This window comes from Anopheles maculipalpis, chromosome 2RL (genome assembly GCF_943734695.1).
Source record: "Anopheles maculipalpis chromosome 2RL, idAnoMacuDA_375_x, whole genome shotgun sequence".
Lineage (NCBI taxonomy): Eukaryota > Metazoa > Arthropoda > Insecta > Diptera > Culicidae > Anopheles > Anopheles maculipalpis.
The window spans coordinates 25,994,665-26,016,231 of record NC_064871.1 but is presented as its reverse complement, the minus strand read 5'-3'; the positions used below and the strand labels follow the sequence as shown (position 1 = coordinate 26,016,231).

Here is a 21,567-nt window from a genome sequence, read left to right as displayed (position 1 = left end):
ACTGTTCTCTTCCTTTTCTCGTTCGCACGAGAAAGATACATCAAAAAGTGGTAAGCAAAAGTTTTGCTTCCAGCCCATTCCCAGCGTATCTACAGAATCGTCCGCATCGCGGACGTCGTTAACCGGCTGCGATTGGGAAAAAATGCGGCAAGATAAAGGAAAAATCGCATTAAATGGGGCATGCCCGCGTGTTTGGGCAGGGTCCGACAAACACGAGAAAGGTTTTTTTTGTCTGCCCCTTACTAAGCTTGATATTAAACGGTTTGCCTGTGGAGAGGATTCCAATGCAGGTTTTAAGGACCAAGAAGCGACGCGAGCGAACTGTGAAGATATTTTTGTAGTTTCAATGAACGGTCGTTTAACCATTCGAGTTATGTTTGTTTCAAAAACATTCTAATTCTAATAATTACTAGCCAATGCGCTTGATGAGCTTCATATAAGAAGATTTTGGTATGAAACATAATGTTTCCGCTCACTGGTCCTTTATAGTTTTGTGACACAAATATCAGCATAAAAAAATGGAAATTTTTCAAATGTAAACTGTACCCTGTAAAGCCACAAACTGCTTCACCGTCCAGCGATCCAGAAAAACGGTGGCAGCTGCTGTGCCTTTATTACCGAACCTCCTGGTTAAGACGCATACTTGCAGCTGCCCGCTACAGACAGTACACCGTATCGTACGGACACCAAAAAGAAAAACACCACCACACCAACACAACGCTGCCCGTAAACACTAATGTAATTGCGGGCGCAAGCTCAAAACAGCAAACTAAAGTTGCCTCCCGCTTGGTAGCATCAATCATCATTATTTCCACCTCAGAAGAAAATAATATAAATAAATGGAACTGATTGGAGGAAGATTTGTGTCAACGCGGGAACAATCGGTACGATCCATTACTAACAAAGCAAAACGGTAAAAGAAAAGTTGGATAAAAATTCTCCACTTTCTTATTGTGAGGACACTGTGCTCCACTGTGGGGAACAATACAGAAAGGAACACTCGGCCAACCACAGAAGCACAATACACACACCAACAAAAAAAGAGGAAAACGGAAAAGCATCACTTGCTGTCGCGAACGATTAGCTTCGAAATCAGGACATGCCCTTGTCTATTTTGAGAGCAGTATTTCTCGGCGAGCCTGTTACTATTACACCGATGGCCGATAAGCCTGAAGCATGTTTGCAATCAATTGTGAAAAGAATCAGAAAAATCCATACGACTCCAATTAGATGAGTTTGCTTTCTCTATCCTGGCACTGTATGGCGATAAAACTTTTCCTCAACACTGTGTACAGCTTTTCTAACTTATTTGTTTCGCTGGCTCATGTGGAGCTCACCAACACAGCGATACATCGCAATCCTAGCCACCTCATACGGATCCGACGTTCAGATGTTTGTATGGTAGAATTGGTTTCCTGGAAGTAGGTCGAGGTAGAAAATAGCTCCAGATACACTAATGCCCATTGGCAGCGGGAAAGAGAAGAAGCATGTACACGGGCTCGAGAATAAATTTACTTTTGCTGGGGTGCGAGTACACTTGTTTTCTTTTTCCGGAATATTAACCATTTTGTAAACGAATATTCAATGATAAGCTTAACGTTGTGGATTCACGTTGAATCTTTTTCATAGACTCCACATTAAAAGCTAACTTATTGCTTGGTGTTTTTTTTTCTCGTTCCACGTTCATCTATAGCCCCAAATACTAAACTCACACACACACATACACAAACAAAGCTTCACTTGATAGGATGCTTGAACGCGCGCATCCTTTCACGCACACTTGTGACAGGCGGGAACTAAGTTGCGTTCCTCCTTTTGCAATCGCAACCTGGTTATCTTTCGGGGGAGGCACACATTTTCATTTCACACACACTCACATACACACACACGGGCAAACTATTTCACACTCACATTGCGTTCGCTTTTTATCACAAACTGAAACCTTACCGATGATGGGAAAAAAATAAAACATTCCTAACACAGGCTTCCCATTGCACTGTCCACACACCAACACACCAACGGTTCCGTATTGCCAGCTGTATGCTGGTGGTGGTTGGTTGCACTGATGGTGCTGGTGAAAGAAAAAAGAAACACAAAACGCCACCCGTCAGGCCAAAGGTTTCCTGTAGTTTGAATCGGTGGCCGTCGCGATCGGATGCGAAAAACCTTCTGACCGAACGAACGAGAGCACGGCTCACCGTCAGGGTGGCAGGCCGAATCGAGCCGAGCCGAGCGGTTCATCCGAACGGGAAACCGGACCAATCCTTCGAAAAAAGAGCATTCGCATGCGTTGAGAATGCTTTTGAAAGAGGGAGGGGTGTTGTTGCTTTTGTGAATGAATCTGAATCGAACGGATTCGGATTCCGTGGTTTCGCCACGATTCATCACACATACACACACGCGCGCCCCTTTCTCGACTCTCGCACCAAAGGTAGGGTTTGAAGTGGTTCTCCCATCAAGACATTCATTCCTTTCATGAAGTACTTCGGCCAGGGCTTAGGGAGCGAGTATTATATTTCTTTTTTTGTATATTTTGCCTGGTGGTTTCTGTTTTTGAGGGAGAAAAACTGGGACAGATGCTCATTAGCTTCGAGCTTCAACAATGAAACGATGAATGAAATGAACATGATGTAAAGCACACTCCCCGCGGTTACTTACAAACAGTCGCCGCTGGAAGGTGATTGATTGGAGGTGGTGATATGCAATTGTTTGTGTTTTCGGCAAAAAGTTTATTTACAAATTATTTTATAATTAGCACACAATTGAAGCCGCTCCAGAGTATGGGAATAATTTTCGTCCGAGCAAAAATTTGATCATTTTCATGAAAGACCTGGCGTCTCCATCGAGTTGATGATCGCGCGAAAAAAAAATCTCCCATAAGAGTGAAATTGTAACGATTTAAAATAATACAATTTTATAACCTTATAGCAAAAGTGGATGTTTGATGATCAATATTGGTCAATATAAATATTTGCAAACACTTTTAACATGCTCCAGTAAACAATATACTTCTCCCTCTACATAGCACCCCACTCAGACAGTAATTGCACATTAAAATACACACCCAGCATCATTCATGGTCGTTAGACGCACTCACCACCAAAACCATCCACCTAAACGGTTAGATAACAGTGCGTCTTATCATCACGATAAACCTATTTTCGCCGCCGACGTGCTTTCGATGATTCGCACTCCTTCCGATTACTCCATCAAGGCGTACCGATACGGCCATTGCCGGCCACTTTTAAACCACCAGCAACGATGCGGTTGACTTCGAATTACAACTGCGTCACCAGGGTTCCCAAGGATTGTAGCAGGTTGGTGTGAGAGGTGTGGTGTGGTAAATGGACGCAGCAAAAAAAAAAAAAAGCGAGACTCAACCGGAAGCTTCATACTCCGCTTCGTTCGGCTCGCGCGGATGGTGACGAACGGAGTCCAAGCTTTCCCACCTTTATCCATCCGTGCAATGGTACTGTACGTGTGTGTGTGTGTATGTGTGTTTGTGCAATTGATGTCAGTCCGAAGAGGTGCCGCACATGCGCTCTCTTCACAGCAACATACCGCTCCCGAAGCGGAATCCTTATCGTACTTAAATTATACCACTTTCCACCGCTCTTTCGCTGCTCTCTCGTATTCATTCCCCCGGCACGAAGATGATGCAAATAAGCGATTCTGTTTATATCTTGTACTTCTCACTATCAACTCGTCGATATTGGCAATGGAAATCAACAAACGTGCATGGAAGCATTTTCTTTGGCTGATGTATAGAGTATATTTTCATAATAAAATCACTGCTTTTGGTGAATTTTAGAGTGTTTACCTTATTACCCCTTGCAACTTAATTTACTTTAGTAATCAGCAGAGCAACTCACTTAATAAATTTATCTAATTTATATTATATTTTTCTTACACCAACCTGTTCTATTAGATTGAGCAACTATTTTCTTTCTATAGTCTTAAAAAACGGACTATTATACGTCACTATGGAACTTTACGTAGCTACTATTACTATTACGGTTAACTGATGATTGGTAAGAACTGTAAGACTCACAGGGAAAACCATCTACACACTACAGCACAATGCATCGGACTGTTTGTGAGGTCCGCTAGTTTGTCGCCACCGACATACACCCTGGACGTACAATGCACATGCACCAGCGTCATTCACGTACGTGAACCAAGCTGCTCCGGAGCATGAGGAGAGCGGTCGAATCCTTATCCAAATACACCACCCACAACGGGTGTAGTATCCGCTACGGTTGCAGCCGTGAACTTGAATGAGCTGCGCATAGAATTTCCTTTCTTTGTACGTAATACTACGTTCGTTCGGCTTTGCGGATGCTACGAGATGCGACAGCAACAGAGGGATGCAGTGGAAGGGACCGGAAAAACCCGGTCAATCGTGTAAAGGCTCCAACACCAACAAAACTGTCCGGGACCAGTCAGCAGTGCCAGTCTTCGAAGAATGGGAGCGTTCACGGGTGACACATTCGTTCGAAACAGACGGCTCACCAACACTCACGCACGAGAGGTTTGTTCACAAATTTCGGTCTGAAATTGGGGGAGAGTATACTAACGGTGGCGGTAAGACCGAACAACAAAACATATAACAACCACATTCGGCCACAAGGCGCTCCGTAGTCGTACGTGGGCAGCACAAGCCGAGGGCTCGATTTACGTCATCAAAAATGGCGCAGTTGGTACTGTTGGCTGAATGTGTTTGGCTTTCGGTGGTAAAGAGGGAGGACGTAAACTATTTTCCAGGAAGAAAATTTGGGCCTGGTTCGGTACGGGGTAAGGGACTGTTACAAATATTCCACATTGGTTCAATGCAGTATTAGCTCGGTCGTAAGCGCTATTGGTATGCATAGACGCGCCACCGATAGCAGATGCCGGTGAAGATTGTTTACATCGTTCTAGGGGAGTGGTAACTTTCGCACGCAGAAATTGTTGTTCCCGGAAGTTTTGCGACCCGGTAACAGATTTTGGGCTGCTGTAGCATGTATGGTATCACATGACGATACATGGAAGGCAGCGTTTTCGGGGAAGTTTTCAACAAAAAGCTAGAGTGAACCCTTCTGGAAGCTCAATATGTTTTTGTTTTGCTATCGATTGATTGCGGGCATTTTAGAAGAAGTTTATGATTCTGTGAAACCATATTTATTTAAACTGAATGCTTTCAAAAATTATGCTGCGTTATGTACATGAATTGCTAATTCGAATATTAGCACTTCAATTTCATCCATTTTTGATAGTTTTCATCCATTTTTTCGTTGAGAAATGTATAATTCCGTATAAAAAATTATTTTAATCAATAAAAGTCCTCAAACAACCGCAGAATAAATATTATATTAGCCACAGTTTATTCTCCATTAATTACCATTAATTACATAATTACCGTCTAGACAATACTGCACGCCCGTAATAATTATAATAAATAAACAAAAATATGACGTAATTACTAAATTGTATAAGGGCAACTTAGCTGTGTTATTAGGTTTAATTTTTTAATAAATTTACTGAGTCAACTTGTTAAAAAAATCGAAGAAAATCCCATTATGAATCCTTCGAAAATTATGCATCAGTTTTTGTGTTGAAAAAGTCGCAAAAGCTACGATCAACTACAAAACTTCTCAAGTGTAGTTAAGACAGCATTTCGTATACGACACGACGAAGAAATGAAAGAGGAGTTTCTAACATTTTAGTATTTCTGAATCTCTAGTTTCAGAGATTTAAGCGTTAAGTTGCGAAGTGGCTTGTTATAAGTTTGTTAATTTTTTTTTTTACAAATGTGATATACGCATTTTAAGTATATATGAAATGTTACCAAATTTGATAATAAATAATTTATTGGCACAATAAATTAACGACTATTTACACATGACAAATAGACACGAACATCACAAGCATTCGCGCGGAAATGAGAAGATTTTCCCGGAATGCACAGAAAGGAGGCATGGTTAGCGCATCGGTGGCAAGTTGAGCATATATCGATCAGGGTAGGTACTCCGGTACTCGGGGGAGGTTGTCAGCCTGCGATCATTGAACTGATCACGGTGTCATTGCGTCAAGCTCTCGATCATTGGTTTAACGCCGTCGCGCAAATCCAGCGTTCTTGAAGATCTTTACAATACGGTCACGCGGGATCTTATCAGCTTCACGCTCAAAGACGGGCATCTCCTTGTCACCGAACCACGACTGCTTAGCAAGCGCTTCGGCAATGTGCGGATTTTTGTAGAAATTGTTGCGGAACTGATCCGGATACTGGGCCTCGTGCAGCGCATTTTCTACCACCGCCGGATGGGCCAGGGAAGCCTGTTTCAGAAGATAAACACAGTACGTAAAATGTGTGCGTGTGTGTGCGTTGGAAAAAAAAGTAGAAATCCATCGGCAGAGAGAAAAAAAAGCCCTTATTGATATGCATGCTCCCGTTCGGCAGGCTTCGGAGATGATGTAATGGGCTTACCGGCGCATGTACTTACCTCTCGAACTGGAGCCGGTTGGTGCAGCGCGAGCGGGATCGGTTGGTTCAGGAAGACTTGGGCCGAGGCACACGCAAACACGGCAGTTAGGGCGATGATGATGCGGTTCATGTTGAAAATTAACTGCCGTGGGGAAAGGAGTACGGGAAAGGTAAGAAGAAAGAACATTAAACGAAACGCACAAAACCTGCTGGCCAAGACCGGCTGAGATTAGTTTCACTTTCGTCGAAAATTTATTGACCATCTCCCAGTGCGTGGTGCGTGCGGAGTCAAACTTATCGTTGATCCGTCGCGAACACCACACCGGGCAAGTGACGTAATGCCCCACTCCGAGCTCGCGGACTTGCAACCTGATGTGCTGCACCATGTGTCGGGATTTTAAAACGCAACTGCATGCCAAACCGTTTGTTAGCGGGCCCGGTTACCAGAAGTCCAGGCGTAGAAATTGCAGTTTGAAGAAAAACTCCATTTTATGTAACACACACAGAGAGAGCATTTAACCTTAGTTAGACGGTGCGCCCGATGCAACGGACCAAGTTGCGCAATCCTAATACACCCAACCGAATGGTTCGTTGTCAACGTTAAAAATAAGCTGGAGCTGAGAGTGACAAGGAATGCATCATTTCGCTCCCATCGGGGATTGATGCACGATTGCAAAACTATCCAGCAGAAAACCTTCTAGATGCATTTTGCAAGAGAGCACGTTCTTGATTCGGTAGATCACCTTCCGGCGTTGGTGCCCTTTCCGACGCTGGGTGTTTATTGTAATTGCAACCGTGGTCAAGGCCTTCCATGCAAGGTGGACGGAATTTCAACACTTCACATCACTGCTCTAGTTCTGCATCAAGATCTTCATTTTTGAGTAAGTCACTTTTACAACGGTGAGAAAATAGAAGCAGTACGATCAAGGTGCATCGTAACGTGGCGCAAACACTTTCAATTTCATCATGTTCTGGTACCTCGAAAAAGTTCTTCATAGCACCACCGTACAACACCATAACACAATCGCAAACCGGGTGGTGAATTAATAAACCACCATTAAACCATTCTCGTGCGGGGTTTCTCACTTGACGCATCGTTGAAGTCTTTCGTTCTATCCCACCGATCATGAACGACACTTACATTCCGCAAACGAGGGGTTTTGTTTGACTCTGGCTCTAGAAATTGTTCACACGCACACGCCTCAAACTCATCCATCAAATAACACCGTGCACAGTACACTCTTCTTACCTTGGTTGGGTTTGCTTCTGGCACAAAAGACAAACGGTTGTCAACGGTTCGTTGAATGCACGTAACTGGAAGCTCACACTAAACTGTCGGCTAGAAAACGGGTCGGGTTCTTATATATGGATAGCTGTACGCTAGTAAACAGTGGGCCGACGAGCAGACGGCGAACGGCATCCTTCCTCTAGCCATTGCTCTCGACGCGCACTATCGCTATCGTAACGAGAGCCAACGAGTTGTGCGAGGCAAAGGAGAAGGCTATTGCACGACCATCGGCTGTAGGCGGGAGCAAGAGCGTGTGGACCGCCGATAGTGTGTTTGTAGGACCGATATTAGAGCCCGTTCGTTGGTGGCTGTTCATTTTTCGTGCACTGCCTTCGCGAACGATCGTTCCTGCGATCCTCCGAATGGAAGGGATATAGGCCGCATGCTGGCACGTGACTCTCTCGATCGATCCCGACAAGCGACACCGCTGATAGGCGTGCGATGGATGCGAGGCCAGGCACGTAGGATGTGTGAACGCGGGCAGTTCGGTCATGTTCGCGATCACAGCGCAAACTTCCTTTTGCGAGTCAAGGAACAATCGATAAAAATTTGTCTGTTACGATCGTGTTCCAGGTCGCGGAAAGGGTCACCTTACCGAAGTGGAAGATTGTTCAGTCTATACGAACTTTTTTTTGTAACTATTGTTGATTACACCGACCACTAGGCAAGGCAGGGCCAAAGTGAGCTCGTTTCCCACTTCTAACAGTACGAAACCGGAAGCGTTTGGAGCACGCCGCAGGTTGTTTACCGACTGCGGCACAATTTGAAGATCAAGGTTACGGTAGGTATGCAAGAAAGTATAATCGTACGGAGCGTTGTCGATCGTCGATTCTGTTTTCGTTGAGCAGGGTTAAAACAACGATACCCACGCGATCGACGCATCGAACGTGACTGTAATTATTATGTTGCGGTCGACAGATGGATGTCACGATGGTGGGCAAGCAGATGTTACTGTATTTGCGCCTTTTGTAGTATTACTGGAAAACAAGATTAGAGACAAGGGGCTTAAACGGGCGGGCTGTATGGATAAATTTATTAGCTTCGATTAAAGCACAGCATGTTACAACGATAGGAGTTTGCGTCATTTATCACGGCAAAGATGCCGAACAGTATTAACATGGTAACCTACAACAATGAAGGTGTTGTTGGGTAATATTGGCTTTATGCAAAGCACGATCCGGCTTAACATTTTTGAAAATTAAGGCTCAATGCTTTGATTGAATGTTGAACAAGCATGGTTGGATTCATATTCGTGTTGCTTCACCATATGACAAGAAATCTTCCAAGAAACTTTCACGTGATTTTATTAATCTATTATTATTAGTTAATAGTAAATATAATATATTAATTCATTTTATAAATATTAATATAATGATGAATAATAAAAATACAAATAATTTAAATTATTTAACATGTAATTTGCGTTCCTATATTGATCAAATAATAATCAATAATTATAACAAATTTTTTCTAATTTACTTAATGCACTAAATATTTATGAACTTCATAAACTGATCATACCATATGTAGGAAATAATTTGAGATCATTGACCGAAACTGCAAATTGAACCGTCGATCGAAAACAAGAGCAAACAAACCAACCCGACCAATGGCACCCAACCACAATCGAACCGACCGTCATCCAAGGGCAGCTTCTTTGCAAAACGGCCAACCAAACGTACTTTAGGCGGCCGGTCGAAGAACAGTATTTATGGCTGTACCGTACGGTTGCCGGCTTCAGTTCCGCTCGCTCGACTACACTATCACCCTTACAGGGCTTCGGAAGCCTTCGGGCAGTTCCGATCGCATCAAACCAGGGTCGGTCGACCAACTTACCCGCTCGGCACAGCATCCACAAGATCGACGAACGCCGTGCGGCAACAGAATTGAAAGTGAACCCCCTTTAATAATCATGCGCATGATTCCTTCCTTCATTCTCGTTTGCTGCCACAGCACACATCGCAGTCCTAGTCAACGTACACTAAAGATCATTACCGAGGTCAGACGAATTGTGTTGAGTTCAGGTCGCAGCACGATCGAGTTCGCGTTCGCGTAGGTTCGGTTGTGAAGCCCCCACGAAAAAACATACGGTGACCGATCGGGGGAGGTGGTGAATATAATGTTTTCCTCCCATGTTCCACACACATGCAGACACGCACACGAGCTTATCAGGTTGAGGTACACACTGGTAGCAGGTTACTTCCTTGTCGGTTCCTTTCACTTTTTGTTGCTTCTGATGTTTTACATGTCGATTATCCCGATGCTTAATTGAGGTGGGGAGTTAACGAACCGCATGAAGTTCACACGAAGTGCCGTACGGTTTGGCGCGAAATTTACCGTTAAAACTTTATTACTCATTTCGTCACGTGCGTTACAATGCGTGGAAGTACGTAGATATGGCACATTATCTTTGATATAGTTAAGAATTTGGGGTATGTTTGGCTATATGAATTTGTTTATAAGATTATGAATGAACTGATCAGCAATCAGGCAAGAAAAACGCTTTTTAAAACAAAGTAATAATATTATTATAGGAAATTGAATGATTTTCCTTCTTAAAGTGTAAATGATACAAGAACACCTATCAACATAAGTAATCATATTAAAGTTTATGGCAAGCTAGTGCCTGTCTATAGCTTGTGATTTGATTACTGGCGCGATAAGGGCAATCGTTGTTGTTTACTGTGGAAATCCATATTAGAATCGCGACACTGTACATATCATACCTCTACTCTATTAGGCAAAGCTACAGCCTCGTTCTACTTTTATCAATGCTGTAACCTTGGTACAGTTCTACATTACGTGGATTTTTGTGCTTATTTTTAATTAGGTGAACCGACATTAAATATGTGTGCACTAAAATTATTCAAAAACGGTGTATCCCATTCAAGCAACTGAACAACACACTACCTCGTGTTTGATTTTGAATCAAGCTTTGATGGTAAATCATTTATAGCATTAACACCTTAGGAATCCTTTTTGTTGTATAGTTGAATCTATTAATTACAGCATATGAATTATATTATTTAAACAAATTAGTTCTTGCATACCACCCCTAAGGAAATTCCGTTCCAAGTTTTGTCCATTTTCGCCAACATTTAACCACCATGCCGCCATTCCGTACCACAACGATGCGTCCAATGGACATGGTTTTTAATCGGTTTCAAGACAGTGAAGTACACAAAAAAGTTACACCTTCAACTTTGGTACTGAACGTCGTAAGGTTTGTGGCGCCCAATTCAAACAATTTGAAGCTAATAATGATGTACTAAATAATATGGTCGATTGACTATTTAATATACAAATTTTAAGTATTAACTAAGCTTTATGTTGCTACTACTGGTTGAAAGCCTTTACAGTAATGTTAGAATTTTTCACATAATTTTAATGAACCTACAATTTATTTACGCGGTCCGGTGGGTGGGTTCATTAAGGGGCGGCCCGTTGGGGCAGGCGATAACGGTGCCAGTCTTCATACGGCAGGACCGGGGTTCAAGTCCCATCCGGACAGTCTCCCCGTAGTGATGACGGACTATCCAACTACGTGGTATTAATAAGTCAAAACAACACGGCCAGGCCGTTCCTTTAAAAAAAGAAAAAAAAACAATAAATTTATACAAAATCAACCACAATATTACTAAAGTTTTGTCATCATCAAAAGATTTGCTTTTGTAATGATTTTGAATGATGTTTTATATAATGATGTGGCATATCAAATGATGGTTTTTAAACCGGATTTATTGAATTATTTTCTGTTAGTCATGAAAATTGGAGTAATATTACTGAAGTATGTCAACAGTTAAAAGGTTAATAAATGTCAAAGTTTAAAATCAGTTGAAATTGAATCAGTTAAAATGCATAAAAAATATTCAGGTGAAATAATTTTATCATTTATTATTTTGTGAATTTTATTTTAGTTTAACTTTTACGACTTGGTGTCGTATTCTCAGCTCTTCTTAAGCTGATTTCGTACAAATTACTCAGACAAAGTCCTGCTTGTTTTTTTGCCCTTACTATATTTATATAGTACGGCACCAAAAGTTTTATTTGCTTTCAATTTTCTCACTATAACGATAACGTCGTCATCGACGTCGTATTTGTTATATTGTGTAATTTAAAAAATAATAATAATTTTTTCGTATTTACATTTTATTTATATTATTTAGACCTGGCCATGCCAACACGACGTGCTCAATCTTGAGCAGGCCAAAGAAGAAGTTATATTATTTATTTGAAATCATTTCAAAACAACAAGTCAATCATCAGCTAGCTCAGCAATTGGGATTCACGCTGTAATATGGATACTCTTCGTAATCGTGGATAATCTATAGCCAAACCGTGTTATCGAACCAATACGCAAGAGTATCGCTCGAATTGAAGGTCAATGTCAGCAAAGCCTTTGATGTCCCACAACCGGCAAACATAACAACAAGCTTTCACTTTCACGGGGTGCCCCTGTTGTGCCCGAAACCAGTTATTGCTCGTTTACTGGAGCAAGAAGCGCTAGCGCCAACACAAACCGGAAGAGGAATCCGTCTACCTTTGGGCGTCCTTGCTTCCTTTCACTTAGCATGGGTAGAAGATGCAGTGCGGCCCGTGCATCTTCTATGCTGGTCTAGAATGCATCGCACTCTCTTCTGCACTCGTAACAATCGCTACACTTTAGCTGCACACCAACACTTTAGCTGCACTGCGTGCTCCACCTCATGGAACTGCCCAAACGACCTTCGGCCGTAGAATCCCGAAAGGTTACTTGCTCCTCGGGCTTAGAGTCATCCGTGGCCGTGTTTTCCCCAGTGTGGGTTGTCTGGGGGAAGCGCTTACAATGTGCCAGAAGGAGTTTGGTCAAGTTTCCTTGGTGAGCCCGGGGGTGGGATGTTTTATATGGAGCATTGGATAAAAAAGCAAGTAAATGATCATTTTTTATCGATTACAGGTAGTGTGGCTTGGCACACGTATGCCCGTGATCCCATCCTTTTGCACCTCCAAAATGAGGGACCGGTGAACTTTAAATCCATCGCGCATCCTTGAAAGATGGAATCAAACCAGCCTGAATGCATACCACCATGGGTGATATAGTTGATAGGATTACATGAACTGCTTGTACAGTAAGTTCTGGCTAATGAATTGGGATGAATTGGAATTGAGTAAAATATGAAATATTTTAGAATTTTTCAGCTACAGAGTTTAAACACAGTCTCGTTGAGCTCAAACCTCATAAAAAAGACCTCATTTCAATACATCATCATATCTTTAAAATAATTCCATCCTCCGATGGCATTTATGTGCGCCATCCCGCTCTTCGAGGCGTTGTACGTCGTGTAATGAGCACGTGCGGCACTGAGCGAAGCAGACGCGCGCTCGGTTGTTTCTGGAAGGGCCACGCTTCCGAAAAGGTCTAGGACGATGATTTCGCTTCCAGCTTGATTTTGTTATGTTTTGCTCTGGTTTATTTTTTTTTTGTATCCTTCATCCTGTGCATTGTGTCCCGGAGTGGATCGCATTTAACCGATCTAGTTTAACAATCGGTCACATCTTGCCAGACCAAACTGGTCCGTCGTGACATTTCGTCTGCATCTTCGGAAGTATTCGTTTGACCTGATTCTTTCGCCTCTTGCGAACGTCTTGCTTGTGGCGTGGAATTTTTTGTGCAGTATTATGCGTAGATCGTTCTGGAGTAAATTTTTGTAATAAACTGAAGTTTGTGACGATTACATTGATGCAATTATTCTAGCAATATTTTAATCAATGTATAAAATACGAGATACTGTCAATGGCTAAAAATATGTTTCATCACATTTTAAATTATTTAAATTTATCAAACCGGGCAAGAATGTCTCCTTTCCAATTTTTAAAGAATGAAGAAAACTTTCGCTAATGAACTTTCGAAATGACAAAAGGTTTATTTTTGTCATTTTCTTAACGTATTTTACATACGTTATAATCCTTTTCTCATTACATCATTGGACACAGAGTGTGATATCTTTTGTTTCAATAATATTTGTTGTGATCGTGATTTTATATTTAAAAATTCGATCGTGATATTATCACACTTTGCTACTAAATGGACGCGTGAATTTGAAATATTATTTATAAAAATAAATATTTATTTAAAACATACTGAGCAAACGATATGTATAACAAAAGCAGCACATAGCCGGCAGAAAACCGTCTGTTTCGTTCCATGCATGCATGCGAAATGGTATTGGCTTCGGGTGGAATTTGGGAATTAAACGTACTTGCCTAACCTACTGATCTCGATCATTGGCGAATGCTGGGGGCTTCGCATTAATGTATACCGGTGGCTGCTGACGTTCAACACTCTCGGTTGGGGTAACTTCGCTAACATCACGCTTGTGTTCGTACGATGGTGGTGAGATAGTGGTCGCATATGACTGCTCTCGCACTTCAACCTCCTGTTCCGTTTCCACCGGACGTGACACAACTATGCGCCGGATGTTGACCGTACGCGACGTTTCCTTTGCATCCCGCGGTGCAGGTGTAGCGGACAGAACACGACTACGAACGTACGCATCGATCAACGTACCCGAGGTGTCTCCTTTTGGTCCGAAACCAACTTCCGCGATCGAATCCCGTTCGGAAAGCAGCTTAATAAATTGTTCCTGATTGGCGTGAATTTGTTGCTGCGTCAAACCCTGTCCAACCACGACCGATTGCGAGGTAAGACCAGAGCTGACACTAGTACGAGCCGAATATTCCGACTGTTCGGATGTACTGCGGGAGGAGGAGGCATCCGTTTCACTGAACCGTGCTGAAACAGTGCGTGGCGTGGTAGAGGAAATGACCGTTACGGAACGCTGAGGAGTGCTGCTGGACGTTGAGCTGGAGGAACCGATCGTTGTGGATGGTTGGATGGTGGTAGGACTTGGTGCGAAGGTAGTGGTGGGGAACGAGCCACGGTAGGATGGACCAAAATCAAACGCACCCGAAGCGGTGGACGGATCGAACGCAACGATGTCACTGGCTGGAGTGGTACGTGTGGCATAGCTTACCTCGATCGACGATGATCCTCCGAGTCGCGTTTGCGTCTGCTCCGCACCACGGTACTTGTCGTGATGGTAGACGATTGGAGTTTGGTCGGTGGTGGTAGCTGCCGTTACCGTAACGTCTGCATAATCCGAATCCGTGGATGAGTAGTCCGAGTAGTTGTTGGCACCGCTACGGGCATCGATCACGATCGAATCATCGTACTCATCATCTACCAAATCGTCAGCTGGATACGATCCAGGAGTCACGCTAGTGGGAGGCTTTGGTGTCGTAGTAGCTACGGGTGGTTGTGCTGGTGTGGTGGAAGACGGTATCTGAACAGAGGGAGGAAGATATTCGGGAGCGCTGCCACCATGATCGCAATCTCCGCCAACGGCAGGTGTAACGGGGTAGAGTGGAGTTGACGAAGGTACGTGGAACAACGTGCCTGGATGGGCTGAGGTAGGATGAGTTGCTAACAGAGCAGGAGAGTGCTGATCAACGTAAGCTACATGGTGCAGCAGATGTCCAGCATTGGCAGGATGATACACGTAGGGATGTGGCGCTAGGTGCGTTGCGTAGGGATTAACAAACGCCGTTTGCTGATGTCCATGGTAGATGGCATGTCCCTGCGTGAAGAACGGTCTCTGCTGGTTGGGCTGGGTGTTTACTTGATCCGTGTTGATAAACTCAGCATCCGATGCCTTGCTAGTAGAGGCAGCCAACTTCTTGGACTGTGTAGCTTCCTCGATCCGATCATAGCCACCCTTCAGCGGCGGTCTTTCCGTGTACACCGTGGTGGTTTGTGTGACGACCTGAGGCCTGCCAACGGTACGTGTGCCATAGCTTCCTTCTTCCGAGATATGCACTTCAGGTGCTGGTGTACTGTACACTGGACGCTTTTCGACGAACGTTGTGCCGATGGTACGTGTGCCGTAGCCTCCGTCTTCTGAGATGTGAACTTCATGTGCCGGAGCTGGTGGACTGTACACTGGACGCTTCTCAACGAACGTGGTCGTTGTTTTGGTAGTCTTGGTCTGTGTTTCCGTCTGCGATACGGGTTGCTCCAGCTCAACCAGTGCTGAACCAACTGGCCGGATAATGACACGTTCCTCGATATCGTAGAACTGGTTCTGAATCGCAGGACGACGCACCTTGAACTTGCGCGATCGCACCACGGGAATTTGCTTTTCCTGTGGCGGAATGTAGCTTGGTCCGGTGGTGACGGTTTTGGTGTACGTTGGCGTTACCGGCACTGGGACCGGTACGTGGACGGGCACATGCACTGGGACAGGTGTCGGCACGGGCACAGCTACTGCATGGTGATGTGGAACCGGAGTCACTGGTACGGGAACAGGTGCCGATGTGTGATGGTACTGCGTGGTTGATACCGAAACTGGAACCGACTGTACAGTGTGCGTCGTAGGAATGCTGGCACCCTGCACACCATAAACAAAAGATTTCGGCTCAAACACACGCACCGTAGGACTTCCGTACGTGGTGTGGTACTGGACGGCCGGTGTGTAGCTGGCCTTCCCGAACACGGGCTGAGGTTGTACGTTGTAGGAGTAGTAGGTAGGTACTGGCCCCGGTGTCACCGAAACTGCTCCCGACCGTGCCTCAACGAGGGTGGTAGCTGCCTGTGTGCCAGACGTGTATCGTACCGGACCGGCCAGTAATCCAACGTGCTGCTGCGGGTTCACATACGTCACACCGGCCGGGCTGTGTAGCGGAACTGTTACGTAGCCGGCGGCGCTTAGCTTCAGCAGCGCCAGACATGGCACGAGCACCTGTAAGAGCATTCTGGGAAGAAAATTGGGAATAAAAGCGGTAAATGCATATCAGTGTAACGAAATCGAAAGTGGCGTGGCCGACAAACGTCGCCGAATTGATCATGTAATTCCAATGGCGTCACGATTGGTGCATATGAAATGCGTCAAACAATAGGGGTATGATAGGCAATGGATGCTAATGTCCCACGCAACCTCGTGGAGGAGTGGCACGATTCACGAGCGCACGCTTAACTTGACAAAAGTTGTAATCCCCAGAATGGATTTTATTATACTTTGAGCAGTAGTGGGGATCATTTTGGTGGCTTAAAGCGTGCTGTTTAAAATTTTGGTTCAATTACCAAAGCACTCAGACATGAAAATGGCAGGAGACAAAAAAAAAGTTGGTGGCCAAACGCTAATGAATGTCCATTTAGTCGCTACACATGCATAAGCATGTGTTGGGTTTTTACTCGTTGATTTCTTGGACAGGTAGATACCAACATTCTATACAGAATTGCAGAATGCCACCAGTTTCTAGAGGTATTTAGTCTAGTTCTAAGAAAAAAAGCGGTCGTTTGTGCTTATAAGGCCACATTGCACTAGTTGTACCAAATGCAGATGACATTTGGAATTTTGGGCAGCTGAGCAATGTTTGATCAATAGCTTTTTTGGTAACGGGGCTGTGGCATTTAGGAGAAGATTAACAATCACCGAAATGGTGTACGAACTGGTTTTCAACACAAGGAACTATTTAAAACTTCAGACCAGTGTGATTAAGTGTGATCTTTACGCGTTGCTGTTAGTTGGTTCTAGCAGGTTTGAGGCAAGTGACACGTGCAAATAGTAAGCTCGTGATTGGGGGACTAACACTTTGAATAATTTTTTGAATGTTTTTTTGTTAAAAGTTTGGTTAACAAAGAAAAAAATAATACAATTTATAACACTTTAAATAAATTTATTTTAATTTAATTTAATTTTCAATCTCTAGAATTGTTATCGCTCACTTAAATAACATTGAAAAAATATTTATATTTACGATATCATGGCAAGTTTGTAATAACAATATATTGTCGCATGATCTTATGAGCTTCCCTGTTTCAACTTATTTTTGTTTAAATCAACTTAAATCAGCTATACTTAATACTATTGAAAATAAAACACTTTTAACCACAGTTATAGTTCTTTTGATTCGCCTTTTACCAAAACTCACTTTAACACTATCTGCTCCGCAGAGTTCTTGTAAACCTCAACTTACAAGAATCTTTTTCAACAATACTTTGCTACGCACAAATTGGCCAGAGAGTCCAAACACAAATCCGTCCAAACCACCGGACACGATCACACTTCACGCGCAGTACCAAAACCGAACTGAGGTACACGATCAAGTGATCTGCTTTTTATAGACTTCCTTCCTTTCCTTACGAGAGCTTTCGCGCGCGCGACCGATCCTTACGCGAGCGGTTAGGTTCGCGCGGTGTGGCAGCAGGGAAGACGACGCTGCCAACAGTGGCTGCCCTCAGACCGGACTTGTAAGGAGCCATATCTGTGGTGCAACTTGTTGTCGCCGTTGGTTAGTATGCGTGTGGGGATGGTTTTTTTTCCACGCTCTGCTATGCCATTGTACTTGGACTTGCACTTGGATGCAACGCATCGGGTGGTCATCAACAATCTTGTATTCACATCGGATTCCTTCAATCCACTAGACTCCAGCGCATCCCATCTCTTGGTGTTTGTGGTGGGCAGCGTCATAATCCGAAACCGTATTACGAAAGGAATCGCAACGGGAAAGATTTTGGAGTTTCGCTACAGCTGAGATGATAAACAGATACCCATCAGCCGTTTAGGGATATTTCAAGGCCATGCACTTGGGTACAGTGATCCACTGCACCAATTAAGCGGCTGGTTTTGAAACGTCTAGCTATTATCGCATCCGAGCTTCCTGTACGGATGCTGAACCCGATTGACAGGTTGCATTTCTCATGGAATTGTTTATGCATAATACTTTAAAAGAGCATTTTCGACCGCACATACATATGTTTTTGTAACATTGGCGTGTGTTGGAAACAAAGGAGTTTTTTTTTATTTTGAACTTGCTATGTGATTATTTATTATTATTATCATTCATAATTTCTGGTAAATTGTGTGACAAATATATAGAACAACTGAAAATGCTACACTTTATTTTGGAATAAATTTTTTTCCAGCCATTTTTTCACTATGTTTTGGAAGTTACTTATGTGTGCTTAAGGTAGGTGAGTATAGCATAATTTATAGCATACATATTATTTTCATTATTTTCAAAATCATTGTGTTTTACATGTTATGAATACCATGTTTTTCATTTAAATATTGTACTTTTACTGTAGTATATCTGCTATCGACTTATATTGGTTATGAGTTTTTAATAAAATAATAGTTATTACTACATTGCATTGTTTTTTTAAGTAAAAAAAAAATCAATTTCAATTCTTAAAAAATTGAATAAATATGCAAAGGGCACGATTAATCTCCCTCTATACTAACAAACGTGAAATTGAATCATACTTTATATATTAAATATTTTGGACATGGTTTAATGTACCATTGAACCAGTTTTTCTACAAGTGCATGCATTCTGTTAATCTTTAAGTATCGCTATTTCAAGAGCAAAGACGTAACCTCGACATTTATTCTTGTTGTTGCTTTATTACCTTGAGGGAAACAGTTATGCTGGTATTAAACCAAAATATGTGACGAAGATTAGCATTTTATTATTACATGTGATATAACATCATTATTACAAATTTATGAAAATAGGTTTAAAATTTGTTACATTTTATTTCGTAAATCTTGCAATTTTGCTCTCAATCGAAAAATCTTCCATCAACAGTCAACAACGAGCAAAAACTTCTCTTTTTTAAAGAAAACATAATTCTAAGGCAAACATGACTTTTCTCAATTTTATTTCTAGCACCGCCGGTGGTAGAACAGTTTTTAGCGTAACAAATTCTCGACCATGTCCTCGAGTGTGTAAGGATGAATTCCAGCGTTCAACCTTTCCACCGGTATGCCTTGACGGTCGACGAGAAAGATGGTAAAGTTGCTGTTTATGAAACCTCCGCAGTTGCCCGGCTTTTTCGCCTTCAGATACTTGTACAGTCCTGGTGCTTTCGAGCCATTCACCTGTTGAAGCAAAAGCACAACGTTCAACAAATTTGCGATTGATGGAAACTGAACCAAACACGTTTGCATAAGTGGAAAGTGATTAAATTCCTAGCTCATTCTAGCAAATCATCCGAAAAGGAACCATAGCCAAATGTAAGGATTCAATTTATTATGCATTTAATACAAGCACCATTGCCTTGAAGGGTGGCACATCTCAATGGATCTTTGCCTAGGCAAGACAAATGCTTTGCTGGGGGGAAAAAGAAGGATAAAAAAGAGACACATAACACAACAAAGTCCAAATAGATCCACCGGCTCCGGGTGCTGCTGATGATGCCGAACTTGAGATAGATAACAGTGAGAAAAAATGTTGCCGAAGGTTAGCAATTAATCATTTGGCGCGCGCGATGGGCATGGCGACACCGGCGCCCTTAAACGATGCTATGTGACCCAGATCAATTAAGATGAAAAGCGCGTGCGACGATAATCGTTGACGTTCGATCGCTAGCATCTAAGTCTAAAGTAAAACCCAGAAGGATGCGTGAAACAAGCGCTGTGAGAAAATCTCTCCATCCCAAGAACGCTAACACACGGTTGGTGCTTTCGTAAGCTCTTCCTTATTTGATCCATGCTGTCCACTACCCTCTCGGATGCCTAGTACGGATGTATCTGGTTTGATGAGGGGGATCTACACTAGTTCGCTTACCTCGATCTCGGCGAAAATCTCACCGATCATACCGGCGGTGCTGCATTCGAACTGCTTCACGATTTCGTCCGTCGTTTCTTTGGAACCGAATTGGAAGCATGGGAAGAGGAGGACGTTCAAATCTGTCCGATGGAGTTGAGCACGTTTTTGGATGGAAGTAAAAACACGAAGAAAAAGGGCGGTTTATTATAGGTATAAAAACCCCCCTAAAGCCACCACCCTAAGAAGGTGCTGACATTGGCCTGGAAGAGTTTATCATGCGCCGGTAGTGGGTGCGGTGCGGGGTGAGCTAAATGTTCCGTACCTTTTCGGGTTTCGTTGTGATACTTTCGGACGAGGGGCGTGAGAAGACCCAACACCTTCTCAAACGCAGCATCCTTGGTGGAGAAGTTCACGATCAGGCTTACCGTACCCTGGTAGCGATCGAGCGACACCACATTACCGTTCAGATCCGTGACGGTAAATTCAAAAATTGACTTTGCCTTTTCCGGTGCCGTTTGCATGGCAGCGCACATTTTCTGCTATAGTTGTAAGTTTAAAACACTAGTAATGATAAATTTTAATAAAATACACTTATCAAATGTTCCCGGCACGTGCAGATTGACCCTATGGAATGTAAAATTACGTCAAAACTGTCCAATCACGTCAGTCCAACACTGTCACTGGTTAACTGACGAACCGGCCAACAGGTCAAAAGGGTAGCAACACGACACGAATAAACCATGTGCGCAAGTTGTTCGACACTACCGACACTGCTTCTACCTTTTCCTCCTTACCGGCACAAAACGGCACCAAAAATGCGTTGATAGCAACTTGCAAAAAATTGTTATTCAAACGTTTACCTTTGTGGAGCTTCAAATTAAAGAATTTAAATTAACTTCTTCGACGCCCCAACTAATCCACCCGTGTGAAGTATCCGCGCTGTACTGGAAATGGAATGAGGTGCAATGGAGTATTAAATAGAATTTCTTTGGTGGTTTCCTACAACACACAACCTTATAAACTTATCGAGGTTTAGAGACCAATGAATAATGCAAATCGGCCAGGTCCGAACGTCAGACCGATGATCGTGCGTTACACACATTTGGCAAAATAGTGTTTTTGTTTCTTTCCTGTAACAGTGGTACGTTCAATGGCCGCGGTAGAACGCCAGTAAAAGACACAAACATACTAAACAAACACGATGTTTATTTCTTGAACGACTGAC

General features: G+C 43.1%; 4 protein-coding genes across 4 annotated transcripts in view; 1 reads left to right on the top strand and 3 right to left on the bottom strand.

The window, feature by feature from the left end:
• LOC126558678 (pancreas transcription factor 1 subunit alpha) overlaps positions 1-21,567 on the top strand; it is a 396,742-nt gene that overhangs the window by 316,979 nt on the left and 58,196 nt on the right. The window lies entirely within an intron of this gene.
• LOC126559474 (uncharacterized) lies at positions 6,088-6,603 on the bottom strand. Its single transcript, XM_050215639.1, has 2 exons — positions 6,483-6,603; positions 6,088-6,315 (listed from the first exon to the last, which is right to left on the bottom strand). Exons 1-2 carry the CDS (start codon positions 6,591-6,593, stop codon positions 6,088-6,090), a joined length of 339 nt encoding a protein of 112 aa, XP_050071596.1. The 5' UTR covers positions 6,594-6,603.
• Positions 14,000-16,540, bottom strand: LOC126557091 (mucin-2-like). The gene has a single exon (XM_050212745.1). It carries the CDS (start codon positions 16,538-16,540, stop codon positions 14,000-14,002), a length of 2,541 nt encoding a protein of 846 aa, XP_050068702.1.
• LOC126559242 (glutathione peroxidase-like) lies at positions 19,484-20,863 on the bottom strand. Its single transcript, XM_050215371.1, has 3 exons — positions 20,665-20,863; positions 20,361-20,482; positions 19,484-19,672 (listed from the first exon to the last, which is right to left on the bottom strand). The coding sequence occupies exons 1-3, from the start codon at positions 20,861-20,863 to the stop codon at positions 19,484-19,486; spliced, it is 510 nt and encodes a 169-aa protein (XP_050071328.1).